General features: G+C 37.3%; 2 protein-coding genes and 2 long non-coding RNA genes across 7 annotated transcripts; 2 read left to right on the top strand and 2 right to left on the bottom strand.

The window, feature by feature from the left end:
• Window positions 1–15: 15 nt before the first annotated feature.
• Window positions 16–2,497, bottom strand: rpusd2 (RNA pseudouridine synthase domain containing 2). 2 transcript variants are annotated; one of them, XM_077732018.1, is made up of 4 exons: window positions 2,397–2,473; window positions 1,676–2,264; window positions 1,177–1,473; window positions 16–1,099 (listed from the first exon to the last, which is right to left on the bottom strand). In XM_077732018.1, exons 1-4 carry the CDS (start codon window positions 2,423–2,425, stop codon window positions 347–349), a joined length of 1,668 nt encoding a protein of 555 aa, XP_077588144.1. In that variant the 5' UTR covers window positions 2,426–2,473; the 3' UTR covers window positions 16–346. The 2 variants fall into 2 exon arrangements, with proteins under 2 accessions (XP_077588144.1, XP_077588143.1); XM_077732017.1 differs by having other exon boundaries at window positions 1,676–2,497.
• Window positions 2,498–2,625: 128 nt separating this feature from the next.
• LOC144206485 (uncharacterized) lies at window positions 2,626–4,814 on the top strand. The gene is made up of 3 exons (XR_013328374.1): window positions 2,626–2,697; window positions 4,592–4,651; window positions 4,719–4,814. It is a non-coding gene; the product is annotated as an uncharacterized LOC144206485 (long non-coding RNA).
• Window positions 4,815–5,844: 1,030 nt separating this feature from the next.
• On the bottom strand, window positions 5,845–8,555 carry LOC144206823 (uncharacterized). 3 transcript variants are annotated; one of them, XR_013328440.1, is made up of 8 exons: window positions 8,472–8,555; window positions 8,158–8,331; window positions 7,908–7,991; window positions 6,537–6,621; window positions 6,400–6,473; window positions 6,246–6,334; window positions 6,091–6,168; window positions 5,845–6,013 (listed from the first exon to the last, which is right to left on the bottom strand). It is a non-coding gene; the product is annotated as an uncharacterized LOC144206823 (long non-coding RNA). The 3 variants fall into 3 exon arrangements; XR_013328441.1 differs by having other exon boundaries at window positions 8,519–8,554; XR_013328442.1 differs by lacking the exon at window positions 6,091–6,168.
• A 38-nt stretch (window positions 8,556–8,593) lies between these two features.
• Window positions 8,594–10,405, top strand: ccdc32 (coiled-coil domain containing 32). The gene is made up of 4 exons (XM_077731997.1): window positions 8,594–8,788; window positions 8,872–9,126; window positions 9,730–9,883; window positions 9,955–10,405. The coding sequence occupies exons 2-4, from the start codon at window positions 8,883–8,885 to the stop codon at window positions 10,118–10,120; spliced, it is 564 nt and encodes a 187-aa protein (XP_077588123.1). The 5' UTR covers window positions 8,594–8,788; window positions 8,872–8,882; the 3' UTR covers window positions 10,121–10,405.
• The last annotated feature ends 3,611 nt before the right edge of the window (window positions 10,406–14,016 follow it).

Raw genomic sequence — 14,016 nt, 5'->3', positions numbered from 1 at the left:
GTAAATGACACCATCTCTTTAATAGCTGTTTTATTTTTCACCAATGATAACATAAACAATGCTCATTTTCATTATGTAGATTCTTTTACCATGATATTATTGACTGCTTCCAATGCAGAAGCAATACCAAAAAAAATGCTAACAGATAAACATGTACTCCTATAGTTCATTCAAAACAATTTTTCAATGTTCAAATTTGGCATAATATTTGGGGCACAATATGCATGATGCTATTGACACATCTGCACCAAAAACAAAAAAAACAAATGATATTCTCTAGTTTTTTTCCCTCCAATATCCACCTAATCTTTAAGGCAAATTTGATATATTCATCTGAGTCCTTGTATCAGTCCACTTCTATCCAGTCATCTTTGGCCCACTCGGGTAACTGTGTTGAATATTCAAAGTCTGGACCTTTGTACCGTAAGGCGTGCAGGTACATGATAAGTTCCTTTTCCGTGGGGTCCGCCCGTATTAGTTTACACTCGCTACACAGCGAGTCTTCAGGAAATCTTTTTTGGCTTGTCTCTAATTTATCCATTAGAGGGTCTTTAGATTCTTCGGGTAGGATATTGCTAACATTTGAATGTTCCATTATGCCAAGTGGTGTGATTTCAACACACTGGGACTGCCGGGTTTCTCCACTATTGTCGGTTCCTTCGACTCGATTATCCTTCAGTCCCCCTTGCGATATATCGTTGCCGTTGTCAGAAACATCTACCAATTGGAGACTCTCCTGAGCTTGGTGTTCCTCCACCAGAGCCTTGATGAGCTCCTCGTTGCTCTTTTCCACCAAACCTCCTTTCCCCCTGTGAGGTCCCCAAGCATTTGCTCCGTAAATGGGATCGTTGAGGATGGGGAAGCCCAGGTACTGGAGGTGCACCCTAATCTGATGCGTGCGGCCCGTCAGTGGCAAACAGCGTACTACGCTGGTCTTCCCGTTAAAGTTCAGTCTTTGGAACACAGTCCGACAGTCTTTTCCCTTCGGGTCGACGCGGCACAACCCGATTTTAAAAGACACAACCAGGATGGGCTCCTCGCAGACCAACTCACCTTCTGGAAACTCCCCTTCGACTCGGCACACGTACTCCTTTTCCAGCTGGAGGTACAAATTTCCACATTTAAGAGTCTATTGTGCACAACGGGAGAGAAAGAAACCTTGAAGAAAGAACCTACCTTCCTGTCTCTCACTAGCTGGTCCAATTTCTTGGAGATCTCCAGAGTTCTGGCAAATAGCAGCACTCCCGAAGTGAGTCTGTCCAATCTGTGGACCGTGTGCAGCTGCGAGATGCCGTGGTCTTTCCCCAGGATGAAAATCACTGTGTTGTGTCGGAAACGACCGCAAGGATGGACCGGGATGGAGGCGGGCTTGTCCACCACGAGGACCTGGCCATCATCCACCAGGACTTCCATAGGCCTGCCAACGACGGGGGGCTCGTGACGATGGACGGTATTTTTCATGTGGTCATTGTTCTGTGTCAGTAAACAATAATACACAATTGAAAAATCAATGCTGATGGCTATTTATTAAATTTGCATTATTGGCAGCGAATAATACCAATTCATAAAGTAAAAAGTCCACATTGAAATTTGAAGTATCATAAGGGGAAGATGAACACAAACATGATCCAAACCAGAAGAAAATTAAATTTTTCAGTGACAGAATGGCACTAACCTTGAGTATTATGGACAAGTCCTCGACGGGGTCTCCATTTAAGCAGATGCGACCCTCTTTGACAGCCTTCTGGTAATACTCAATGGATTCTGATCGGAATTCACTCTCGAACACTTCCATGAGACTTTTTCCTATCCAACGACCTTTGCAGTAGGTCTTGAAGTCAAAGTAATAGGGGCGCACTTTACGCAGGTCATTCTCAAAGTAGTACGAAGTTTCGTCGAAGTGTTCCTGGCTGAAACTAACACCGGTGTTTCGCTTCTGCGGAGGGGGAACGTATCTCTCCCCGGCACGAAGCTTTTTTCTTCGGGCTTCTCTCGGATTTGTACTGAAGCCGATCGCTTCATCGTTTTTTCGTTTGCCGGGTAGTTTGTCTTTTTCCAACGTGGTTCCCTCTGCTGACACCGGGCTATTTTCCTCCACCGGGCTATTTTCTTCCACCGGCTTAGGATCTGACAGTTCCATGGATGACACACTACGATTCCAAACGTATTTATGTCGAAACGATGGGGAAATAGCATTTAATTTGGCATGCAATCGTTTTTTCTGGATGGAGTCACGGTGCGTCAAACAATCCCATGTATTATGGCTGTTACGAGGAAGAACGCATTTGCAAAATTTAAATAAACAAGAGTATAAAACAGATGTAGATTTGTTCACGAAATGACTAGTCGATCTAATGTTAAATGAACATGAAAATTGTGGAGTTGATTTTACAAACCATACAGCAGTTAAGCCACCGTGCAACATTCAGGATGCTAAATGGTCCTTCAAGAAGAACGGGCGCAGTTTAATGACGTCGTAGTGTTGTCCAAAGCAAGGACAAATCACCTCTTAGGAGCGCGGTAGGCAATGGTTACGCCTCAATGTGACGGGACAATATGGGCGTGGTTACGCCTCAATGTGACGGCATAATATGGGCGTGATTACGCCTACTGGTGACGCAGGTGACTTAATTAAGCGCATGCGCAGTTACCTCTTCCTTTTAGAAAGCCTTCCCCACGGACAGCACGCCAAACAAGGTATGGAGTCGAGCAATTAACTGGCCTAAATGCGTTTTTATCACGCTATCGGGAGATTTTTCAGCAATTAATTGAGCCCAAAATGCCAACAAATATTTTAGTTTAATGCCAGGTTTAACACACCGTCGACAATTTAAGTATGGACTTATTTTGTCAACCGGCTTTGTGTCACATGTTACTAGTCAGCATTAGTGTTGGCGTCACGATTTGACTTAAAAATCATGTTCTCCGTTTTCTCTCCATTATTGAGTCGTGTAGCAAGACTTTAAATTTAATCAAACAACGCAAGACATCAACCGACAGTTTCCTGGGTAAGTGTTCACTCTAAAACAGGGGTGTCAAACACTTTGGTCTGTGGGCCCAATACAGCTTAATTTGAGATCAAGCTGGCTGGACCAGTAAACTCATTGCAAAATAACATAGAACTTACAATGAGCCCACTTTTTTTCCTTTGTATTAGTCACTCATACTAATAATCCGTGCAAAGAATGAGTAAATAATCAAAATGTTTATTAACAGAATTTTCCTTTTACATTATGAACAAGAGAATAACATAAGTACATAAATAAAGTATGTGCAATTTTAACAACACTTTAACACAGTTAAACATATATTTAAGTGTGTTGTACATAAAACTGATCACAGAAATAGTAATGATGTTCCAAAAACGTTAAGTACCAGCCTTATGGAACTTAAAAACACTGTTTTCAACATCTGGAAAGCAATTTGAACAAATGAATACCTTTCACAGCAATTATGTCTTGCTTGGAATTTGCACTGCGCCTCCTAGCGGATAATACAAGAACTACAAATTTTAAAGAAAATTATTTTTTTTATACAATGCAACTTTCTTCCCCGGGCCGTACCAAACCACCAGATGGGCCCGATACGGCCCGCGGGCCATATGTTTGACACCCCTGTTCTAAAATGACATCCAGGGGCATGAATTAGTTCCTGTTGTTTTGTATGATAATCGTTTTCATTCTGACTGCTAAACACCCGTGCCCGAATTGTAATTGTTCTGTTTTTACAAAAAAATCACGTATACAAAATTTAAGCCAACTTTCTCCTAGCTCACTGGTGTCAAAGTAGCGGTCCGGGGGCCAAATCTGGCCCACCATGTCATTTTGTGCGGCCCGAGAAAGTAAATCATGAGTGCTGACTTTCTGTTAGGATCAAATTTAAATGAAGATGGTACATATTATATTACCTCATCTTCCCCTTTTTTAAATCAATAATTGTATTTTTTAATCAGTTTTTTACTTTTTAAGGTAAGAATATCATAGTAAAATCTAAAAATACATTTATTTTAAAAATTGTTTTCCACGCTAATATTGAACATTTTCCCCAAAATATTTTGTTTCCTTTTGAAATGAAAAACAAATTATTACATGATATTTTCCCTCATGAAGAAAAAAAAACTCAAACATTTGTTTTAGATCTATAAAAAACGGAATATTTAGGGCTGTCGATGCAGTTTTTTTAATCCAATTTAAATAGAAAAAAATGTCTAAATATTTCAAAAATAGTACAGCTCACCTGAAATCAAGTTGACCTTATTGCGGCCCGCGAACCAAACCCGAGTTTGACACCCTTGTCCTAGCTGTTAACCTCGGTCTGTATATTTAATCGCCTTGTCTGCTAACTTATTTTCATTCTGCTAACTTATTTTCATTCTTTATCTTGATCGTTTATTAAAATTCTTGTAAATTTTCTCTATGCTGTAATTGGTTGGCAACCCCCAAATGACTTGGTTAAATCAAGTTTTCACTGTTTAGCATCAAGACAAAACTACTTCCCATTAAAAAAAATAAAAAAAATAAGCCTACCTGTTGAATCTCCAGGCTGTATATATGTTAACTTGTGCTTTTTTGTGTGCATTTTTTCTGTTTAGCACCAAGATGCAGCTTCGTGTGCCTAGATGACTCGAGGTTACAGAAGGGGACTGATCAAGGTAAAAAAAAAGTTGAATCTCGTCTCTCTCTATATATTCTAACTTTTGCTATTTTTCTTGCACGCAGCGAGCCTGAGGTATCTTGGATGCCCACTTGAAGATGTCTCTCTTGCATCATATGGTGTCTGTATTTTTGAAAATTCAATAAAAGCCTAAATCTTGATCGCATTTCACTGGCCATTAATTTCCACAGCTTTTTGACTAGATCTTTGAGGTAAGAAGGTTGTCATTTAGTGTTGGAGCAAGAATTCTAAGTGTTTTTCTTTCTTCTAATTATATTAGTGTTAGTCCCCCCCAGTTTTTTTCTTCTAAATTTTATTTTCCAAGTGTTTATCCCCACCCAATTTTCTCAAAGATTTATCTTTGAAATGTTATTTTCCAAGTGTTTATCCCCACCCAATTTTCTCAAAGATTTATCTTTTAAATTTTATTTTCCAAGTGTTTATCCCCACCCAATTTTCTCAAAGATTTATCTTTTAAATTTTATTTTCCAAGTGTTTATCCCCACCCAATTTCCTCAAAGATGTATCTTCTAAGTATTTATCCCCCCAGCTTTTTTAAATTTTATTTTCCAAATGTCTATCCCCACCCAATTTTCTCAGATTTATCCCCCGCCTTTTATCAATTTTATTTTCTTAGTGTTCATCCCTGCTTTTTTCAAAGATTTATCTTCTAAGTATTTATCCCCCTTACTTTTTTCATCTTCTAGGTGTTCTCCTTGCTTTTTTTCATTTTCTTTCTATGTGTTTATCCCCCTCTTTTTTTTGTCAATTTTTTTTCTAAGTGTTTATCCCCCTCTTTTTTTTGTCATTTTTTTTTCTAAGTGTTTAACCCCCTCTTTTTTTGTCATTTTTTTTTCTAAGTGTTTAACCCCCTCTTTTTTTGTCATTTTTTTTTCTAAGTGTTTAACCCCCTCTTTTTTTGTCATTTTTTTTCTAAGTGTTTAACCCCCTCTTTTTTTGTCAATTTTTTTTCTAAGTGTTTATCCCCTTTTGTCATTTTTTTTTGTCAATTTTTTTTTCTAAGTGTTTATCCCCCCTTTTTTTGTCAATTTTTTTCTAAGTGTTTATTCCCCTGCTTTTGTTATTTTACAAATGTTTTCTTTATGCTGATGTACAAATGTTTACTTGTAAATAAAATTTTTGAACTTTGATTGTGACTTGCATTTTTTGTTAGATAAAGACCAACACATGTATACATTTCAAAGCTTTTATTTTGAAAAACTTAAATAAAATGAAGTAATTCCTCTAGTCACCAGCAGGAAATCTGGAAAAACAGGAAACAGCTTTTATTTTGAAAAAGTTTGTAGATAGGTTCCCGCTGGTGTTACAGCATCGTAAAAAATCGAATCTTCTCCACCCCCTGGTGGAAAAGATTCGAAAAATGAAAAAAGGGGGGTTAGTACACAGTTAGTTAAAAAAGCAATGAGGAGGGCTCACCTTTTATTTTGAAAAACTTCATAGACTGGTTCCCGTTTGGTGCTCCAGCATCGTAAAAAATCGAATCTTCTCCACCCCCTGGTGGAAAAGATTCAAAAAATGAAAAAAGGGGGGTTAGTACACAGTTAGTTAAAAAAGCAATGAGGAAGGCTCACCTTTTATTTTGAAAAACTTCATAGACTGGTTCCCGTTGGTGCTCCAGCATCGTAAAAAAATGGCATCTACTCCACCCCCTGGTGGCATTCTGGAAAACAAAAAAAAAGGGGTCAGTACACAGAGTTAAATAAAAAAGAAATGAGAAGGGCTCACCTTTTATTTTGAAAAACTTCATGGGCTCCTGAGGCTCTGTTCACAAGCAGAAAACAGGTCCCCCTGGTGGAATTCTGGAAAACAAAAAAAGGGGGTCAATACACAGTAAAATAAAAAAAACATTGAGAAAGGCTCACCTTTTATTTTGAAAAACTTCATAGATTGGTGGGAGCTCCTGAGGCTATCTGTTCATAAGCAGAAACCAGGTCCACCTGGTGGATTCTGAAAAATAAAAAAAACATTGGGAAGAGATCACCTTTTATTTTGAAAAACATGGTACACAGGCATGGAATTTTGAAAAATAAAACATTCACAAAGTCTTACCTTTTATTTTGAAAAAAACTCAGATATGCTCAGGCAGAACAAATCTACAAGTTTTTGCAAAATAAAAGGCAAGACCTTGGAAAAGTTTTTTTCAGGTTTCCTGCCTGTCAAGATAGGCTCAGGCATGAAACCTGGTCCCCCTTGGCTGGAATTCTGAAAAATAAAAAAAACATTCACAAGGTCTTACCTATTATTTTGAAAAAAACTCAGAACAAATCTATGAGTTTTTGCAAAATAAAAGGTAAGACCTTGGAAATGTTTTTGTTTTTCAGAATTCCAGCCAAGGGGAGCAGGTTTCCTGCCTATGTCGAGATAGGCTCTGGCAGAACAAAATTTGACAAAACTACCTCCTACATTTAGCTTTTTTTCTATGAAACATCAAAAGGCAATATTAGACAGTCTGCTGTAAAGACTAAAAAACGATCAGACCATTTTCCTCCACGAAACTATCAGGATCTTGATCAAGTGGTGGGAAATTTGAAAACGCTGGACAGGGGCTTACAAGGTTAAAATAAATCCTACTTCTGCCTCAAGTTTTCAGTCAATTTTAAATCTGTTAATTCTTAAAAAGTAAATATCCAAAGTTTGTTTTACTCTTAAGCTGAGGAAAATATTACGTTTAAATGAGTCAAAAATGACACCTGCACTCTTTAATAAATGTGTCACTTAGGTTGTCAAAACCACATTTAGAACTAAAATAAAATGGTCCAAGCCCTAAAATCTTTAAGAAAGTTAAGGGGTTAAAGTATATTTATTCAAGTGCACAGTTCTACTACATAGCAGATTATAGTTTTAAATTCAGAATGATGTGAAAAGCCACATTGAAACTCACAAGCGGGAGCTACTCCTTCACTTGCCACTATAGTAATTTTTAAAATCAAAATCAATACTAAAATCTACTTTACGGTTTTTCATTTATCACAGCCATGTCTGGTCTAGATTAACCGCGATAATCGAGGGATTACTGTGTATTCCTTACACATCCACTAATGGCATTCGTGTGGGAGATTTATCCACAGGTTTTTGCTATTTAAAAAAAACACCAAGTTAGTTTGTGTTTTCATTCCAAATTTGAATGCATCAATTTGAAAAACGAGCCAATTGCGCAAAGCCTTGAATACTAAACGTTGCCGTGTAAATATAACACAGCTAAAGGAAATCGGACCTATTTAAAAATGACTCACTTTGTTATGGCGTCGACAAGCTGCTCCTTTCTGGTCGTTTTGGCCACATTCTTGAGATCCCAGCAGTCGGTGTTCGTTGAGGGACTGAAACACAAAGGAATGATTTCGTATTAAACAGAGAGCGATCGGTAACGCAATGTAGCCAATTTGTTTGCAAACATTTTGCTGTCTGCACACACATGTGTGCATGCATCAAAAATCGCTCTTAAGGCGAGAACTGGGGCTTCAAAATCCCCAAATGACAACAAACCGAATGTGATGCATCGTCCAGTGAGAAGTTTGTCGGGCTATCTTCGGCAAATCGTCACTTTTGCGCTGCTCTGCAGTGCAGCGTAGTGCACGCACGCACGCCCATCCTGCTTCCTGGTCTATCAGCCATTGCGGCGTCTGACTTCGGCTATTTGAACTCTGGCCTCGGCCACGCCTATTAAAAAAAGGACACATAAAAATATATATTTTTTCATAATAACGTGCATAGTTTCAACTGTATGGCAAAAGGCTAGATTGTCAACCCACATTCCCCACCCTAAGACATAATACACTTAACATGAGCGTTTGGATCACCTTAAGACAAATTTCGCGCAAATTACACTTAAAATAAGTCTGTTTACTTGAGCAGTTGTAACGTTGACCGTGGACTGACGTCTGGTCAGATAGCCAATCAGCAGATAGTCTTTAATCAGGGAACCAAAGAGAGCCAATCGCGAGTAGGTTTGTTCTGGCGTCCAATCATCGGTAACAAAATACGGAAGCACTGTTTTTGCTCATTTATTAAAGATAGTAAATCATGGAGAAAGGAAGATCCTAAAACGAATCTTTACGAAATAATAAATCTATAAAAGCTTTAGGAAATAGTCGATCTAGTACATAATTCCTTCAAGGTAAGACCTGTGTTCATTTTGCAATGAGGGTATTCTTGTAGCTCAAAAATTGAGCTGATTTTTGACGTATGTTCGCGGTACAGACTGCAACAGAATGATCGACGACTTCGAGAAACAGGAGGTCCGAAGCAGCGTGGATCTCTGGTCCCAAATATGTGGTCCCAACCTGCCCGAAATGCGGACCGAACCCTCCCCAGAAAACAGCCCCGATTTCCAGGACTCTTTCCAGCCGATGGGAGGACAGTGCAATGGCCAGTTGAACGGGATGAGCACCACCAGTGTTCCCAGTGCTGAATGGGCACCCATGGATGATTCCGAGACCTACATCGCCAGTTTAGGTTTGTTTTACTTCTTGTGTTGCGAAAATCATTAGGTCATTATTGAACATTTTGACAAGAGTTAATTGTGCTAAAAATGAAATTGTTGTTGACTTGTTCATAGTAGGAATGAACGATATAATCAGGGAAAGGCCGTATTTTTATTTTATTATAACTATTTTTTTTTGCCCTGGGACTGATGAGATGTGATCTCAGGACTGATTAATTTATTGCAGACTTATTGTTGCTTGTAAGTTCAGAGTTAGCCACTAGGGGGCGTGTGCACTCTGCAGTTCTGATTTTAATGTCTCTATGGCTGATACATTGAGCTGGTTGTTTTAAATTCTTTAAAATGTATTACGCTAACTAAGTTGGATTTGGCCCCATTAACCTTTTATATATTCATATTGAGTAACTAGAAGAAAAAATGTGATCCCCATTAGTCACAATGTTAACATTTAATTTTGACCCAAATTTTGATATCCACATACTGTTTGTTAATGGCAGGTCTCAGTTACAATTATTTGATGATGATTATTATTTTAATCATTATTATTAATCATTATTCCTCCCTGTAAAATGCCCATAAAGAGTTAGACCCCAAGTTTTTTTGTTTGTCCTCAGAGAATCGCTTAAAGAGGCTGAAGGGTCAGTCAAGCGATGTTACCTCCAGGGACATACTCCGCTCCTTGTCTCAAGCCAAGAAGGAGTGCTGGGATCGATTCCTGCATGATGCTCAGGCCTCGGAAATCTTCCAAAGCAGCGATATGGATGAGAGGTATGAAGAGCCAATGTTGCCCAGAATGACTTCTGTATTTAAACAGTTGCATTTTGTCCAACTCTTCGCAGTGCCGTTGAGCACTTTAAGAGGTGGCTGGTTCCAGAGAAGGTGGCAATCAGCGCGGAGGAGCTGGAATATCTGCTGAGGCCGTCTCAGACCAAAGACCTCACCCAAGGGGATCAGCAAGAAAACAAGGATGCTGAGGAAGAGGCAGTCCAGAGCCCTGAAAAATGAATTCCTCAAAAAACATAGAAAATAACAGTTTAAGATGTCACCTGTGATTTGTTCTTTTTGTCTATGCCATTTGTATTTTAACATAAGCGGATGAAGGACCAGCTGCAGTACAAAAATGTCAATAGATTGATTGTTTACTTTATGTAAAAATGTGTTTCATAATTTGATGGTAAATTGACATAGCGTTCATGTTTGACCCATGTTTTCAATAAAGGTTCAATGTCAACAATGGAATGTGATCCACAAAGTGAGACAGTTTGGTATAAAAAGTGGTAGTGTGCAAGATATGTATTCCAACTTCTTCAACCCAAATAATATGTGCAACAGCGCCACCAACTGATATTGCCTTTCCATTACAAGCTAACCAAAAGTACTTAATGTTGGCCAATGAGTCTTTTATAAGATTTATATAACGATTATCTCACGATATGGAGACTTTTATCAATACGTGGGTCTTATTTCTCTTTGTGATTTTTTCTACATGTAAGATGTTCTATATTTCTTCTTACCATTTAATTTTAGACAGTACATACGTATTGCTCCAAATGCCTTACAGATATTTATAAATGTGAACTCAGGCATCAAGGAGTTAATTAAATTAATTACTATAACAATTCTTGGCAGCAGCAAATTGACAACCGGCAATGAAACATGCTCATTTCTTACTTCAAACCCTCCCTAATCCAAATTATAGTCGTCAATGGCAACCTATGAGTTGATGTTGTCCTCATTTTGTATTTTCTTTGCGATTTAAAAAAAAAAAAAACTTTCAGGCATCTTTAAAGTTTCCATTCCCTTTGCTATAGATTCAAAAGAGCGTCAGAAATCAAACGCTTTTAGCACTTTGCCGCAGATGTGACATTTGATAAGTAAACTGCACTATGCTTAAATGTCAACCAAAACATCGCTTATTACCGTGTTCACAAGTAATGCCTCCAAGATGGCAGGGACAAATTGACAACTTTAAGATTGCAAGTATACACGATAAAATAAAATGAGTTGAAGGATTTCTCCTGGGCTTTTCGCGCACCAACTAATGTAATCTGAATGTCTGTATGTAATTAACTTTTTGCACAAATTAAATTTGGATTGGCTATTGCTCATCAACCTATCCAAGTTGAACTAATGTAACAAAACAACCCTCTTATGGATAATAATGGTTGCTAGAAATATAAATTAATTCACCCATCCATTTTTTTACGGTGGATATCCTGATTGGGGTTGACCTTGGGTGGGCCGCATTCTGGTACTTTACATCGGTAGCCAATCAGAGGTCACACATAACGAACTTAAAGATGTCATATTCATGATGCACCATTTTGCAATCCCTAAGTACACAAAAAAAAAACAAGATTAGTAATTACAAAGAGAAGCAAAAAAATCTGAAGAGGAATTGTGAATGTGAATCGGCACACCTTTTAAACGCATATATTATTTATTACAATTAAATATTTTCTTATATTACAGAGGTCCATTTCAATCAATACAAATAAACTGTGCTGTGATTAATATTTCCAAGATACTTCCAAAATGCCATGCAAGAGAATATAAACAAACAAAAAAAAAGCTCACACCAGAAAAAAAACCCACATGTAGCTGTAGGAATGATATTAATATGTATTTTCTTTCCTTTTGACTCCCTTTTCGGGCTGCGGTTCAACATTAAACCAGTGACGTCTGACTTAAATGACAGAAAAGGCATTTGGAAGTTACATAAAAAATAAACAGTAACTGCTCACATTTCTCTTCTTGGAAAAACACTCAGAATATATATTTCTATATATATATAATATCTTTATTTATATAGATTTTTATTAAATATGGGTTTACAGGAACAGGCACAGAGGACCAGTTAAGACATCTAGTATCACACATATTGATTCATAAGGAGAGCTGAGTGACTTCTAAGGCCATACTTCTATCTACTGTACTTGTACTACTGTACTTTGAGAACACCCAGAGGGATTTTCATCAATTGATTGGCGCTTTAAGCAAAACAGTTGCGCCTCATTCATCCACTGCTAGCATTCATCTAAAACTACAGCAATTGCATGTTCTTACATGGAATTTAAGTAGGAAATCTGACTCAAAGAAAACATCCAAGATATACCATTTAGCATTTAACATCATTTAACATTATTGGTCTTGAAAATCAGCAAGGATTAGAATTTTTGTTTTTTTTAGTATCACTTTAAAATTGTCATTGAAAACACTATTTTGTTATCATTTAAATGTACTTATTTAAAACATTTAAACGTTTGGAAAGGAAAATACCTCAAAATGAAGGCTATTTTTCAGCAATTTTTCAGAGATTAAAATTTAAGGATGTTTAGACAAATAACCTCAAATAATACTTCATTAATCCATCAATTTTAATATTTTGACATTACCAACCCATGAACATGGACAGATATTCCACATTAATGATTAAAAACCAACTTCTCAACTAAATTCTGATCAGAACAATTAATCGAATAACATATTAAAAGCGGCTTCAGATGTGTCCAATCAAAAGAAACCATCACCCAAATGTAGTCATGGCGACAAATGGCAACTATATATACATTTGTGCTCTCTGGTGTGCATCAAGAATATTTGTTTGTCTTTTTTGTAAGAGGATCCAATACGGGGAGTTGCCAAAAGTTCCAATATTGAAAGCAAAGTTTTCAAAAATGTGAGTACTAAAAAGTAACCAAACAAGAATCAGTTCAATAATTGATGGTATTTATCATTTCCAATGTTATATTTTAGGCAGCCTTCATTTAAAATACCTATTATTTAATTTTCACTCTATTAATCTGCACATTTTAGGGCTTCCTTTGACAGAAAGATCAAACTTCTTTTGTTACAATATATTTCCACAAAAGGCTGCATGGACCCTCATTAACTTTTAAAATAAACGTCTAGGAATGTTCCATAAGGCAGCAAGCTAAAGGGCATGGGCTTCAAATCTGAGAGGAAACTAAAAAGCTTAGCAATGTGTAAAAAAAAAGGGGGAAAGAACTCAGACGATGAATTATAAACTACTTTCAGAAATTCACTTGCTTCAATTGGGCAATTCAATAAATCAACGTCAAATAAACATGTGCATTTACATACAAAAGTCTTGGATTTTTGGTTTAGGGGTAAAAATCTGTGACTAGTGCATTACTCTCATCTAAAATGCCTTTTAAAAATGACCCCTGGAGTATGAATCCAAATTATTCCCTCTCTAATAAATAAACACCATGACTTCTTTCAAACATAGACGAATGAATCAATGACCACGTTATCTAAACGCTACCTACTGTCTACATTTTGTACTCCGCACGCAGAGAATAATATACTGTACTAAGTGCCTAACTGATGCGCTGTCAGACATCAACGTAGATAACATTCAAATACACAGGCCGCCTTTTCACAAGCTTTTTCCATACTGCATCTTAACTCAATTGGACGTTCGAGTGCATGTGTGCATCATACAGTGGGAAATCTCTTCTGAGGTCACTTAAGATGTGACATTGAACTTCTTTTCTTTTATTTAAGCATGAACGCTATTTAGCAACTACCCGTACATAAAAATACTTCATTAAGATTATTATCAATGGCTTTTTTGAAGAGAGTTTGTTGGGTTATCACAACAAGTTCTTGATGCTAATCTAACGTATTGTCGCTGTGCTGCCAAAATCACACATTAGTTGGGTTATTGATAATTTGATTTGCTGAATCCTTCATTTTATATGGATGCTACATAGATGAGTAACTTGTGAAGCCAGTGATCATACTAAAATTGCTATTTGTCAACAATTGACCTTGCGCAAAAGATCCACCCCCCGTTGCTAAGGTGATAAGCTTCATGACTCCAATGACACGAGCCATTGCAGGCAGACGTATTAAGTGTTTTAAGTGATGTATTT

The sequence above is a fragment of the Stigmatopora nigra genome, chromosome 13 (assembly GCF_051989575.1).
Source record: "Stigmatopora nigra isolate UIUO_SnigA chromosome 13, RoL_Snig_1.1, whole genome shotgun sequence".
Lineage (NCBI taxonomy): Eukaryota > Metazoa > Chordata > Actinopteri > Syngnathiformes > Syngnathidae > Stigmatopora > Stigmatopora nigra.
The sequence above is the reverse complement of the archived record's forward strand: the minus strand, read 5'-3'. Positions and strand labels throughout refer to the sequence as shown.

Bases quoted from the DNA above. Each gene is read 5' to 3' on its own strand.
- ccdc32 (XM_077731997.1), top strand. From the start codon at position 8,883: ATGATCGACGACTTCGAGAAACAGGAGGTCCGAAGCAGCGTGGATCTC. The intron at 9,127-9,729 runs GTTTGTTTTACT...GTTTGTCCTCAG, and splicing joins GACCTACATCGCCAGTTTAG to AGAATCGCTTAAAGAGGCTG. The intron at 9,884-9,954 runs GTATGAAGAGCC...AACTCTTCGCAG, and splicing joins AGCAGCGATATGGATGAGAG to TGCCGTTGAGCACTTTAAGA.
- rpusd2 (XM_077732017.1), bottom strand. From the start codon at position 2,425: ATGTTGCACGGTGGCTTAACTGCTGTATGGTTTGTAAAATCAACTCCA. The intron at 1,474-1,675 runs GTTAGTGCCATT...TTACTGACACAG, and splicing joins ACTTGTCCATAATACTCAAG to AACAATGACCACATGAAAAA. The intron at 1,100-1,176 runs GTAGGTTCTTTC...TTGTACCTCCAG, and splicing joins AGCTAGTGAGAGACAGGAAG to CTGGAAAAGGAGTACGTGTG.